Raw genomic sequence first — 14570 nt, 5'->3', positions numbered from 1 at the left:
AATAATACCGTGACAACAAATCCAGGGACCAGGAAGACTGAGGCATCAATTCCAGGCACCACTTACACGAAGACTACAAAATTACACAGAAATGGGCCATTCGGTCGAACCAGTCTATGCCGGTGTTTTTGCTCTGATCGGGAATTAGAGAGCTTCAGTACGGGGAATGGTTATGCCAGTGAAAGCAGCTCTACTTAGGGGAAAGATGGGTAATGAATGAAGAGACGATGGAGGAATCAGACGGTGACTGGTGAGGCCTTGTGACAGATTATTGTCAGAAGTCCTTTTCAGTCAGGCTGATGATTAGATGTAACCAGCGCAATAAATGTATCCATCTGTTATTGGCCCAAAATACCCAAATTTAATGTCACTCAGTTATTTTTCCATGAGAAATGTCGAGATGATGATGTGCTGTTGACATAAAGAAGCGAGTAAATGAGGGTTGCAATGGAAAGAAGGTTCCTTGAATGAACACATTGCGAGGCTGTTTTGTGACTCGGTTCTGTGAGGTTAAAAACTTGAAATTGAAAAGGGCACGTCCAGTGACACTTATATTGCCAATTGTTCTTTCTAAGTTCATAATTATATCCTAAGCCAAATATCCGATTGACTATCCCAATTAGTAATCCCAATCCTAACAAATAACCACAAACCACAACCACTAAACCTTCATCTAAACCCAGCCCGTTTACCAAGGCTAAGACCATATGAACTAGGATTAGCAGCAGGCCATCTGGCCCCTTGGGCCCACCCCGCCATTCAATAATATCGTGGCTGATCTGATCTTGGCCTCAATTCCACATCCCTGCCCTTTCCCCATAAACCTTGACTCCACCATCTTTCAAAAATCACTCTATCTGCAACTTAAATATTTTCAATGACCCAGACTCCACTGTTCTCTTGGGTAGAACATTTCAAAGATTCATGACCCTCTGAGAGAAGAAATTCCTCTTCATTTCATTTTAAATGGGCGCCCCCTTATGCTCAGGCTTTGCCAACTAGTTCTCGATTCCCCCACAAGAGGAAACAGAGATCAGTGGGGAAGCTAAAGACCTGATAAAGGAAGTAGTTAAACAATTATTTTGATGCAAGAAATACTGCAAGGTATGTTCGTAACAAGTAATTGTAATCAACTTACCCATCAAAATTAGCAAATGCAGTTACAAAGATCAGAATATTTCAAAGTTGATCACATGCAGTATGTGCGGAGATCTATTAACCGCATTCAAAAATCGTTAAACAATACAGAAAATAACAGATTTCCAGTCTCACGCAAGATAGTTCTTTCAAGGGTTGGTTGAAAGGAACGTTAAATGAATGTAAAGTGAAACACGCGGGTTGAGTCTGAGACATCCACAAGCCGTATACTCAAATGAAACAAGTTTGGGATTTGATGTGGGAAAAGATGAATTACGTGTGAAGTGAAATAATCTGGAGGAAGAAAAGGCCCAAAATGGAAGGGAAGGGAACATTAATTCGTCTCTTTTTGTGGAGAAATGAAATATTGGACACACGGTGTTTGAAACAATATTGAGACAGAACATTAATCTCCAGCTCAGGTACAGGGTTATTCAGAGCAGCAGAAACAAAGTCTCAGTGCCAGAATGAACATGGTTCAGTGCCCAATGGGAGCCCAGTAAATCCTGCTCCATTCGAAAAAGTGCTCTTTGATATTTACCCAGCATTCCCCGCGACAAAGGACGTGCCGAGACTACAGGATCCCAGTGCGCATGCGCGCGACCGAGCTGTGTTTGGAGCATGCGCGGGGCGTGCAATGGCGGAGCAGACGTGTTGAACATCTGTTCCGCAAAACAGTCCTTTTACAGCGGGCCGGAGGTGAGTAATGGACCAGCGGGTAGGCGAGGAGGCTTCATAAACAACTGGTGCCCGCCGGAAGCCCGGAATAACAACCGGAATATCGGCGACTGCAGCCTCGAGGCTTTCTCCCGGTCACAGTCCCAGGTTAACGGCGGCCATCTTTGTACAGGAAGGCAGGGTCAGTCCTCCGCCATCTTGGTTCAGTAAGTAGCAAAGCGCATGCGCGGCCATCTTGGTAAAGTAACAGCTGAGTTATGCTCTGAACACCTCGGATTTCTCACCATCTCCGACGCTGCTCAGTGCAAAGCTTCTGGTTACATCCCAGACAATTGTAACAGGAAAGCCCCAGAGCTGTTCACTACCAGGGTTAGAGTCCCCATGTACAGTCCCAGGGTTATTATCTCATAAGAACATAAGAAATAGGAGCAGGAGTGGATCATTTGGCCCTTGGATCCTACTCTGCCATTCAATAAGATTATGGCTGATCTGATCATGGACTCAGCTCCACTTCCCTGATGCTCCCCATAACCCTTTAATCCCTTATCGCTCAAATATCTGTCTATCTCTGCCTTATATGCATTCAATGACCCAGCCTCTACAGCTCCCTGGGGCAGAGAATTCCATAGATTTACCCTCTGAGTGAAGAAATTCCTCCTCATCTCAGTTTTAAATGGGTGACCCCTTATTCTGAGACAATGCACCCTAGTTTTAGTTCACCCTGAGTAGAAATATCCTCTCTGGATCCACCTTGTCCAATCCCCTCGTTATCATATGTTTCAATAAGAACTGCAAAGTGTATCAGCCCAACCTTCTCAACATATCCTCATCAGACAACCCCCTCATCGCTGGAATCAACCTCTGAATAGCCTCCAATGCAAGTATATCCTTCCTTAAATATACAGACCAAAAGTGCATGCCGTATTCCAGGTGTGGTCTCACCAATACCCTGTACAGTTGTAGCAGGACTTCTCTGCTTTTGTACTCTATCCCCCTTGCAATAAAGGCCAACATTCCATTTGCCTTTCGATTACTTGCTGTACCTGCATGCTGACTTATTGTGTTTTATGCACAAACAGCCTCAGGTCGCTCTGTCCTGCAGCACTTGCAATTTTTCTCCATTTAAATTATAATTTGCTTTTCTATTATTTCTGCCAAAGTGGATAACCTCACATTTTCCCACATTATGCTACATCTGACAAATTTTTGCCCACTCATTTAGCCTGTTTATATCCCTTTGCAGATTTTTTTTGTCCTAAATTTGCTTTCTCACCCACCTTTGTATCATCAGCAAACTTGGCTATATTACACTCGGTCCTTATATCCAAGTCATTAATAAAGATTGTAAATAGTTGAGGACCTAGCACCGATTCCTGCGGCACCCCACTAGTCACCATTTGCCAACCAGAAAAAGACCCAATAATCCCGACTCTCTGTTTTCTGTTAGTTAGCCTATCCTCTATCCATGCTAATATACTGCCCCCAACCCAGTGAGCTTTTATCTTGTGCAGTAACCTCTTATGTGCCACCTTATCAAATGCCTTCTGGAAATCCAAATACACCACATCCACTGGTTCCGCCTTATCCATCCTACTCATTATATCCTCAAAGAACTCCAGCAAATTTGTCAAACATGATTTCGCTTTCATGAAGCCATACTGACTCTGCTTGATTGAATCATGCTTTTCCAAATGTCCCACTACTGCTTCCTTAATAATGGTCTCCAGCACTTTCCAAATCCCAATGACAGATATTAGGCTAACTGGTCGATAGTTTCCTGCTTTTTGTCTGCCTCCTTTTTTAAATAGAGGCGTTACATTTTCGGTTTTCCAATCTGTTGGGACCGCCCCAGAATCCAGGGAATTTTGGTACATTACAACCAATGTGTCCACTATCTCTGCAGCCACTTCTCTTAAGACCCTACGATGTAAGCCATCAGGGCAAGGTGACTTGTCTGCCTTTAGTCCCATTATTTTTCTGAGTACTGGTTCATTATGAATGGTGATTGTATTAAGTTCCTCCCTCACTATGGCCCCTTGATTATCCACTTCGGTATTACTCTCAGTGACTGAATGTTTTACTGGAATTAAACTGATCTCAGATTGTTTCTGTCAGATATTAACTCCTGCACGGTCCCAGCAAACACTCCCACTCCCTCGTCCCTCTGATGTTTTTGCAGAATTGCTTTGTGAAGAAGGGATCACGGAGAGAAACACTCTGCACGGAATGATCCCAAATTGAGCATCTCCAAGGGACAAGGCTCCCAGCTTTAATCATTCTCTGTCCTCTCCCCCCAGGCCTAGTTCCTTTGCTCAGATTCTGATAAGTAAATAGGGGAATGTGCGCTTTGATTTTTACAGATTGAATTAATACAGAGCTGCGCATGTGCGGTTCAGCCCTGCCCCCTGTGTTGATTTCCAGTGAGCAGAATAGCACATGCGCCCTCCCCTCCCCCAGCCCTGCCTGTGATCACCATTCACTGAGTGAGTGGAAAAAGATGGTTTAAAACAGCCAGGAATGGAGACACCACAACCCCGGGGTAAGGCAGCGAGCAGCAGCCTCCGTACAGCAGGCAGCGCAGCGCAGCGCTTTGGGAGCGTGTCCGCAGATGGGCTCAGAGATCGGCATTGAGTTCGTGGGGAGTTCAGGGGGAGTCGGGGGCTGTGTGTGTGTAAGAGGCAGAGTGGACCAAGAACTAGTTCTGGAACATGATGTGAGTGGGTGAAGGGAGAGGCCATTCTCGGGCTGTGTGTGGACAGTGTAAGGTAACAGAGAAAGTAAACCACTCGCTCTTTCAAATCATTGTTGCTTTCTTTCCCCAAATCAGTAGTGAATGTTCCTGATTCAGTTCCAATCTCAACGTATCTGTTGTTCTTGGGCAGTGAGCAGTGGAAACACAGCCTGACAGTGAGGATGTGGGGAATTTCACAAAGTGCATCTATTGCAGGCACCAGGAGAGGAGTGTGGGAGAGGATATTTTAAAGACGGGTTATATTTCGTTGAACTGAGTTCCCCAGAACCATGTTGCTGATGATCGAGAGCTACATTGTCAATCCCTCAGATACATCGTATTGTCCCCCACATCCATATCTTAGAACTAATAATGTTCTCGTATTATTATTCTCACACCAAAATTCTTCAACCAGCCAGAACAAATGTGATCTTTTCTCCACCCAGAATACAAGGAACAGTGCAGGCAGCTCCTTCTCACACACAGTAAGTAGATTGTCACTCACAGAGCGCAGAGACACAGAACTGGCCTCAATCCTATTGTCACAGGCAGCAGAAGCTGTCAGTCCCACAGTGATCCGAAGTGGCAGAGTTACATTGTGAATCTTACAGCCACATGGAGCAGTAGAATCAGATGCTGTTTCACCATTGAAACAGATCACACTGACAGGTACATTAAACACCCACACTCACTTGCCAGAAACTGGCAGGTAGAGAATAAAAGACAATCATCTATCAAAAAAAATGTCAAACAGAAAGTATAAACCACACTCGCATATCAGAAGCTGACGGGTGCAGAGCAAAAGCCATATTCATGTTTCAGAATTTGACGGATTCAGTATTTAACCCCCCAAACATACCAGAAGATGACAGGTGCAGAATAAAACCCACATTCCCGTACCATAGACTGACAGATACAGTATACAACACACACCCACATATATGAAAGTGACAGTAACAGAATAAAATCCCCACTTGCATACCAGAGAGTGACAGGTGAAGTGTAAATCCCATGTGCACATGTCGGAAAACTGAAATGCAGTAAGTAAAATTGTTACTTGCATCGCAGAAACTGATCGGGGCAGAGTAAAGCCCACACACACACATCTGAATAATGACAGGTAGAAGGCAAAATCTTCACTGACATATCAGAGAAATACAGGTAAAAAGTAAAATTTATTCTCACGTTCACATACCAGAGACTGGCAAATACAGATTAAACTCAGACTACCACAGCAGAAATTGAGAGGCACAGATTAAACCTCAACACACACCAAAACCTGACAGTTACAGAAAAATACACACACTTCCATATCAGAGACTGAGAGATACAGTATAAAACCCATACTCACATATCAGAGACTGAGAGATACAGTATAAAACCCACACTCACATATCAGAGGCTGACATATTAAAATCCATATTCCCATAACATAAATTGACATACAGTGACATGCCCAGACTCAAAAAACAGTAATTGACAATTACAGGGTAAAGACCTCTCTTTCATTCCAGAAACTGACAGGTACAAAGCAAAGCCCACTCATAATTAAACAGAAACTGGCAGTTAGCGAGTAAGGCCCACCATCACATATCAGAACTTGACGGGTACAGAATAAAACCCAAGCTCCCATAACAGAAATGGAGATACAGAGAAAGGCCCACACTCACATACCAGAGACAGATAGATACAGAGTAAAACTCAGACTCATTTACCAGAGACTGACAGATTCAGCATAAAACTCACCTCCATAACACAAATTGAGAGTTAGAAAGTAAAACGAATACTCTATCAGGAATTGATATTACACAGTAAAACAATACTAATATACTGGAGAATGACGGGTATGGAGTAGAGCTCACATTCACATAACAGAGATGGACAGATACAGCACAAAATACACATCACACACCAAGAATGGAAAGAAACATAGAAAATAGGTGCAGGAGCAGGCCATTCGGCCCTTCGAGCCTGCACTGCCATTCAATATAATCATGGTTGATCATGCAACTTCAGTACCCCACTCCCGCTTTCTCTCTCTATCTCTTGATCCCCTTAGCCGTAAGGGCCACATCTAATTCCCTCTTGAATATATCCAACGAACTGGACTCCACAACTTTCTGTGGTAGAGAATTGCACAGGTTTACCACTCTCTGGGTGAAAAAGTTTCTCCTCATTTCAGTCCGATATGGCTTGCCCCTTATCCTTAGACTGTGACCCCTGATTCTGGACTTCCCCAACATCAGGAACATTCTTCCTGCATCTAACCTGTCCAGTCCTGTCATAATTTTATATGTTTCTATGAGATCCCCTCTCATTCTTCTAAATTCCAGCCGAGCTGATCCAGTCTTTCTTCATATGTCAGTCCTGCCATCCTGGGAATTAGTCTGGTGAACCTTCGCTGCACTCCCTCAACAGCAAGCATGTCCTTGCTCAGACTAAGAGAACAAAACTGCACACAATACTCAAGGTGTGGTCTCACCAAGGCCCTGCACAACTGCAGTAAGGCTTCCCTGCTCCTATACTCAAATCCCCTCGCTATGAAGGCCAGCATGCCAGTTGCTTTCTATACTGCCTGCTGAACCTGCCTACCTTCAGTGACTGATGCACCATGACACCCAGGTCTCTTTGCACCTCCCATTTTACTAATCTGCCACCATTCAGATAATAATCTGCCTTCCTGTTTTTGCCCCCAAAGTGGATAACCTCACAATAATCCACATTATACTGCATCTGCCATGCAATTGCCCATTCACCTAACCTGTCCAAGTCACCCTGCAGCCTCTTAGCATCCTACTCACAGCTCACACTGCCACCCAGCTAAGTGTCGTCTGCAAACTTGGAGGTATTACCTTCAATTCCATCATCTAAATCATTAATATATATTGTAAATAGTTGGGATCCCAGCACTGAACCTTGCGGCACCCCACTAGTCACTGCCTGCCATTCTGAAAAAGACCCGTTTATTCCCACTCTTTGCTTCCTGTCTGCTAACCAGTTCTCTATCCACGTCAATACATTACCCCCAATACCATGTGCTTTAATTTTGCACACTAATCTCTTGTGTGGGACCTTGTCAAAAGTTTTTTGAAATTCCAAATACACCACATCCACTGGTTCTCTCTTATCCACTCTACTAGTTACATCCTCAAAAAACTCTCGAAGATTTGTCAAGCTTGAATTCCCTTTCAGAAATCCATGCTGACTTGGACCAATCCTGTCACTGTTTTCCAAATGCTCTGCTATTACATCTTTAATAATTGATTGCAGCATTTTCCCCACCACCAATGTCAGGCTAAACGGTCTATAATTCCCTGTTTTCTCTCTCCCTCCTTTTTTTAAAAAGTGGGGTTACATTAGCTACCCTCCAATCGAGAGATACTGATCCATAGTCCATGCAATTCTGGAAAATGACCACCAATGCATCTACTATTTCTAGGGCCATTTCTTTAACTACTCTGGGATGCAGACTATCAGGCCCTGTGGATTTATCGGCCTTCAGTCCCATCAGTTTCCCTCCAACCATTTCCTGACTAATAAGGATTTCCCTCAGTTCCTCCTTCCCGTTAGACCCTCGGTCCCCGAGTAATTTCGGGAGGTTATTCGTGTCTTCCACAGTGAAGACAGAACCAAAGAATTTGTTCAATTGGTCTGTCATTTCCTTGTTCCCTATTATGAATTCACTTGATTCTGACTGCAAGGGACCATGTTTGTCTTCGTAATCTTTTTCTCTTGACATATCGATAGAAGCTTTTGCAGTCAGTTTTTTATGTTTCCTGCAAGCTTACTCTCATACTCTATTTTCCCCCTCCTAATTAGACCCTTTGTCCTCCTCTGTTGAATTCTACATTTCTCCCAGTCCTCAGGTTTGCAGCTTTTTCTGGCCAGTTAAAATGTCTTCCTTGGATTTAACACTGTCCCTAATTTCCCCTGTTTGCTACGATTGAGCCACCTTTACGGTTTTATTTTTACGCCAGACAGGGATGCACAATAGTTGTAATTCATTCATGTGATCTTTAAATGTCTGCCATTGCCTATCAACCGTCAACCCTTTAAGTATCATTCGCCAGTTTATCCTTGCCAAATCACGTCTCATACCATTGAAGTTTCCTTTAAGTTCAGGACCCTGGTCTCTGAGTGAACTGTGTCGCTCTCCAGCTTAATGAAGTATTCTACCATATTATGGTCACTCTTCCCCAAGGGGCCACGCATGACCTGATTGCTAATTAATCCGCTCTCGTTACACAAGACCCAGTCTAGGATGGCCTGCTCTCTAGTTGGCTCCTCGACATATTGGTCTAGAATATCATCCCTTATACACTCCAGGAAATCCTCCTCCACAGTATTGCTACAAGTTTGGTTAGTCCAATCAATATCGAGGTTAAGGTTACCCATGATAACTGCTGTACCCTTATTGCACGCATCCCTAATTTCCTGTTTGATGCCATCCCCAACCTCCCGACTACTGTTTGGTGGTCTGCACACAACGCCAACTAACGTTTTCTGCCCTTTGGTGTTTCACAGCTCTACCCATAGAGATTCCACATTATCCCAGCTAATGTCCTTCCTTACTATTGCATTAACATCCTCTTTAACCATTAACACTACCCCACCTCCTTTTCCTTTCTCGCTATCCTTCCTGAATATTGAATAACCCTGGATGTTATGTTCCCAGCCTTGGTTACCCTGGAGCCATGTCTCTGTAATCCCAATTACATCATATCCATTAACAGCTATCTGTGCAGTTAATTCGTCCACCTTATTACAAATGCTTCTCGCTTTGAGACTCAGAGCTTTCAGGCTTGTGTTTTTTAAACACTCTTTGTCCTTTTAGAATTATGTTGTAATATGGCCCTTTTTGATACAGAATGAAACCCACAGGCAATTACCAGAAATTGACAGGTACAGGATAAAACCCACGCTCTCGTATCAGAAACTAACATGCAAAGTAAAACCCTCATCCACAGACCAGAGATGGACAGATACAGAATCAAATCCACACTACCATACCAGACACCCACTATATACGAAAATAAGAACATAAGAAATAGGAGCAGGAGTAGGCCATACGGCCCCTCGAGCCTGCTTCACCATTTAACACGATAATGGCTGATCCGATCATGGACTCAGGACCACTTCCCTGCCCGCTCCCCATAACCCCTTATTCCGTTCTCAGTTAAGATAATGTCTATCTCTGTCTTAAATATATTCAATGTCCCAGGTTCCACAGCTCTCTGAGGCAGCGAATTCCACAGGTTTATAACCCTCTGAGAGAAGAAATTCCGACTCACCTCAGTTTTGAATGGAGGGCCCCTTATTCTAAGATTATGTCCCCTATTTCTAGTCTCCCCGATCAGTGAAAACATCCTCTCTGCATCCACCTTGTCAAGCCCCCTCCTTATCTTTTACATTTCGATAAATCACCTCTCATTCGTTCTTCTGAATTCCAATGAGTAGAGGCCCAACCTCCTCAATCTTTTCTCATAATCAACCCCTCTTCTCCGGAATCAACCGAGTGAACCTTCTCTCAACTTTCTCCAAAACAAGTATATCCTTTCATAAATATGAAAACCAAAACTGCGTGCAGTACTCCAGGTGTGGCCTCACCAATAACTTGTATAACTGTAGCAAGATTTCCCTGCTTTTATATTTCAGCCCCTTTGCAATAAAGGCCAAGATTCAGTTGGCCTTCCTGATCACCTGCTGTACCTGCATACTAACCTTTTGTGTTTCATGCACAAGTACCCCCAAGTCCCGCTGTACAGCAGCACTTTGCAATCTTTCTCCATTTAAATAATAACTTGCTCTTTGATTTTTTTTCTGATATAGTGCATGACCTCACACTTTCCAACATTATAGTCCATCTGCCAAATTTTTGCCCACTCACTTAGTCTATCTGTGTCCTTTTACAGATTATTTGTGTCCTCCTCACACATTGCTTTTCCTCCCATCTTCATATCGTCAGCAAACTTGGCTACGTTACAGTCTGTCCCTTCTTCCAAGTCATTAATATAGATTGTAAATAGTTGGGGTCCCAGCACTGATCCCTGCGGCACCCCACTAGTTAATGATTGCCAAACCAAGAATGAACTATTCATCCCACCTCTCTGTTTTCTGTTAGTTAGCCAATCCTCTATCCATGCTAATATATTACCCCCAGCGCCGTGAACTTTTATCTTGTGCAGTAACCTTTTATGTGGCACCTTGTCAAATGCCTTCTGGGAGTCCAAATACACCACACCCACTTTATCCACCCTGTTAGTTACATGCTCAAAGAATTCCAGCAAATTTGTCAAACTTAACTTCCCCTTCATAAATCCATGCAGACTGCCTGACCGAATTATGCTTTTCCAAATGTCGTGCTACTGCTTCTTTAAGAATGAACTCTTCAACATTTTCCCAACCACAGATGTTAGGCTAACTGGTCTATAGTTTCAGGCTTATTGTCTGCATCCTTTTTTAACCGAGTGCGGCCCTCGGTCCCCGGGCAACACCGAGTGCGGCCCTCGGTCCCCGGGCAACACCGAGTGTGGCTCTCGGGCCCCGGGCAACACCGAGTGCGTCTCTCGATCGCCGGGCAACACCGGGTGCGTCTCTCGGTCGCGGGGCAACACCGGGTGCGGCTCTCGGTCGCCGGGCAACACCGGGTGCGGCTCTCGGTCGCCGGGCAATACCGGGTGCGGCTCTCGGTCGCCGGGCAACACCGGGTGCGGCTCTCGGTCGACGGGCAACACCGGGTGCGGTCGCCGGGCAACGCCGGGTGCGGTCCCCGGGCAACGCCGGGTGCGGTCCCCGGGCAACGCCGGGCGCGGTCCCCGGGCAACGCCGGGCGCGGTCCCCGGGCAACACCGGGTGCGCCTCTCAGGCCCTCAGTCAGAGCCACTGGGCCCGGCACCAGCATCCCCCGGGGGCAGCATCTCCCCCACACCAGGAAAACAACAACTTACATTTATACAGCAGGCCCAGCAATTCCCAGCCGCTCTGTATCAGGTGGGCGCTGGATGTGGAAGTCACTCACTGGCCTCCTGTTTGGGGTCTGTTTGTTACATCAGTTTGAGCTGGATGGAGAGGGGGGAGAACCTGCTGGGTTTCACCCCCAGTACTTCTGGGCCCAGTGGGAACAACAATTTCCCATGTGGGCCTGTCGAGGGAGGTGGGTTCCCTTCCCTGAAGGACAGTAATGACCCAGATGTGTTTTTACGACAATCCGGCAGCTCTCATGGTCACTTTTTGGCCCCACAAATGACCAGATTCATTAAGCTCAATTTCACAACCTGCCTTTGTGTTTTTGTGGGTTCTCTCTCACACTCACTTTTCGTGTTTGAAATTCACTTTACAGGGTGTTAAAAGGGGTGGATTTGTCGACTGGAAGCTCAAACCAAACATCACCTCAAGATCTGACAGTCACTCGGTACATCGGGACTGGAATATCATCAGCTTTTGACCATGGAAGCAGAAGGCACCGTTCACAGTGGGGAGAAACGGTCCACGTGCTCTGTGTGTGGACAAGGCTTCAGCCAATCATCCAAACTGGAGATACACAAGTGCAGTCACACTGGGGAGAAACCGTGTAAATGTGGGGATTGTGGGAAACATTTCAACTACCCATCCCAGCTGGAAACACATCGGCGAGTTCACACTGGGGAGAGTCCGTTCACTTGCTCCGAGTGTGGGAAGGGATTCACTCAGTTCTCCAACATGCTGACACACCAGCGAGTTCACACAGGGGAGAGGCCATTCACCTGCTCCGACTGTGGGAAGGGATTCACTCAGTTATCCAACCTGCTGATACACCAGCGAGTTCACACTGGGGAGAGGCCATTCAGCTGCTCCGACTGTGGGAAGGGATTCACTACATCATCTGACCTGCTGACACACCAGCGAGTTCACACTGGGGAGAGACCATTCACCTGCTCCGATTGTGGGAAGGGATTCACTACATCATCCCACCTGCTGACACACCAGCGAGTTCACACTGGGGAGAGGCCGTTCACCTGCTCCGACTGTGGGAAGGGATTCACTACATCATACCACCTGCTGACACACCAGCGAGTTCACACTGGGGAGAGGCCGTTCACCTGCTCTGACTGTGGGAAGGGATTCACTCAGTTATCCCACCTGCTGACGCACCAGCGAGTTCACACTGGGGAGAGACCGTTCACCTGCTCCGACTGTCGGAAGGGATTCAATACATCATCCAACCTGCTGAGACACCAGCGAGTTCATAATGAGGAGAGACCTTGTAAATGTTCTGACTGTGAGAAGAGTTTTAAAAGCAAAGAGCAACTGATGACACACCAGCGAGTTCACACAGGGGAGAGGCCGTTCACCTGCTCCGACTGTGGGAAGGGATTCATTCTATCATCCCACCTGCTGACACACCAGCGAGTTCACACTGGGGAGAGGCCGTTCACCTGCTCCGACTGTGGGAAGGGATTCACTCAGCTATCCCACCTGCTGACACACCAGCGAGTTCACAGTGGGGAGAGACCGTTCACCTGCTCTGACTGTGGGAAGGAATTCACCACATCATCCAGCCTGCTGAGACACCAGCGAGTTCATAATGAGGAGAGACCTTGTAAATGTTCTAAATGTGAGAAGAGTTTTAAAAGTAAAGAGCAACTGATGACACACCAGCGAGTTCACACAGTGGAGAGGCCATTCACCTGCTCCGACTGTGGGAAGGGATTCATTCTATCATCCCACCTGCTGACACACCAGCGAGTTCACACTGGTGAGAGGCCGTTCACCTGCTCCGACTGTGGGAAGGGATTCACTCAGTTATCCCACCTGCTGACACACCAGCGAGTTCACAGTGGGGAGAGACCGTTCACCTGCTCTGACTGTGGGAAGGGATTCACTACATCATCTAGCCTGCTGAGACACCAGCGAGTTCATTATGAGTAGAGACCTTGTAAATGTACTGACTGTGAGAAGAGTTTTAAAAGCAAAGAGCAACTGATGAGACACCAGCAAGTTCACACTGGGGAGAGGCCGTTCAGCTGCTCTGAATGTGCGAAGGGATACATTACCTCAACCAACCTGCTAACACACCAGCGAGTTCACAGTGGGGAGAGGCCTTTCACCTGCTCTGAGTGTGACAAGGGATTCTTTCATTCAGGCAACCTGCTGAGACATCACCAAGTTCACAAGTGACTGCAGGGGTTGGATTCTGTTGTTATTCACATCCCAGACTGAATCGTGTTCATTCTGACAGTTGGGGTTTGTAACTCCTGTAACACTGATGTTAATAACTCCTGAAATCGACTGGAGTTTAATATTTGGGATATAGACACATAAATTAATGTCGCTTTCAACACATTGCTGTGGGATTTTTGTCTTTCTCACCTGAGTGTTTAGCATCACCTGACTGGAGCTGAGAAAGGACATTCTGTGGGGACGATCTTACAGGGGGGATCAGAATTTCAGCCTGGACACTGACCTTCAGGGCCACACTTAGATCTCATTGTTCTGAACTCCAATATGTTTAATCCAACCTCCTCAAACTACTCAACCATAAGTCAAACCCCTCAACTCAGGAATCAACTCTGGAATCTGCAGCAGACATGAGCAAGGACCTGAGGCTTATTAAAAGAGACATATTTCATTACAGACAAGGTTACGCTGGGAGAAATGTTCAGTTAGAACAAAAGAAATAGGAGCCGGAGTAGGTCATTTGACCCCTCGGGCCTCCTCCACCATGCAATAAGATCATGGCTAATCTGATCATGACAGCGTTCCACTTCCCTGCCCGCTCCCCATAATCCTTTACTCACTTATCGCTCAAAAATCTGTCTATTTCCACCTTAAATATATTCAAAGATCCAGCCTCCACAGCTCTTCTGGGCAGAGAATTCCACAGATTTACAACCCTCAGAGAAGAAATTTCTCGTCTCAGTTTTAATTGTGTGTCCCCTTATTCTAAGACTATGTCTCCTAGTTTTAGTTTCCCGTGTAAGTGGAAATATCCTCTCTGCATCCACCTATCAATCTTATATTTCGATAAAATCACATCTCATTCTTC

At 45.8% G+C, this 14570-nt stretch overlaps 2 protein-coding genes across 3 annotated transcripts in view; one reads left to right on the top strand and one right to left on the bottom strand.

Moving 5' to 3' along the window:
* The window catches only part of LOC139239597 (zinc finger protein 664-like), a 351778-nt gene that overhangs the window by 259155 nt on the left and 78053 nt on the right, over nucleotides 1-14570 (bottom strand). The gene's annotated exons all lie outside the window — the stretch shown is intronic.
* LOC139239596 (zinc finger protein 84-like) lies at nucleotides 1755-13536 on the top strand. Its single transcript, XM_070868379.1, has 2 exons — nucleotides 1755-1836; nucleotides 11886-13536. Exon 2 carries the CDS (start codon nucleotides 11993-11995, stop codon nucleotides 13451-13453), a length of 1461 nt encoding a protein of 486 aa, XP_070724480.1. The 5' UTR covers nucleotides 1755-1836; nucleotides 11886-11992; the 3' UTR covers nucleotides 13454-13536.

This window comes from Pristiophorus japonicus, chromosome 28 (genome assembly GCF_044704955.1).
Source record: "Pristiophorus japonicus isolate sPriJap1 chromosome 28, sPriJap1.hap1, whole genome shotgun sequence".
Classification (NCBI taxonomy): domain Eukaryota; kingdom Metazoa; phylum Chordata; class Chondrichthyes; family Pristiophoridae; genus Pristiophorus; species Pristiophorus japonicus.
The sequence above is the reverse complement of the archived record's forward strand: the minus strand, read 5'-3'. Positions and strand labels throughout refer to the sequence as shown.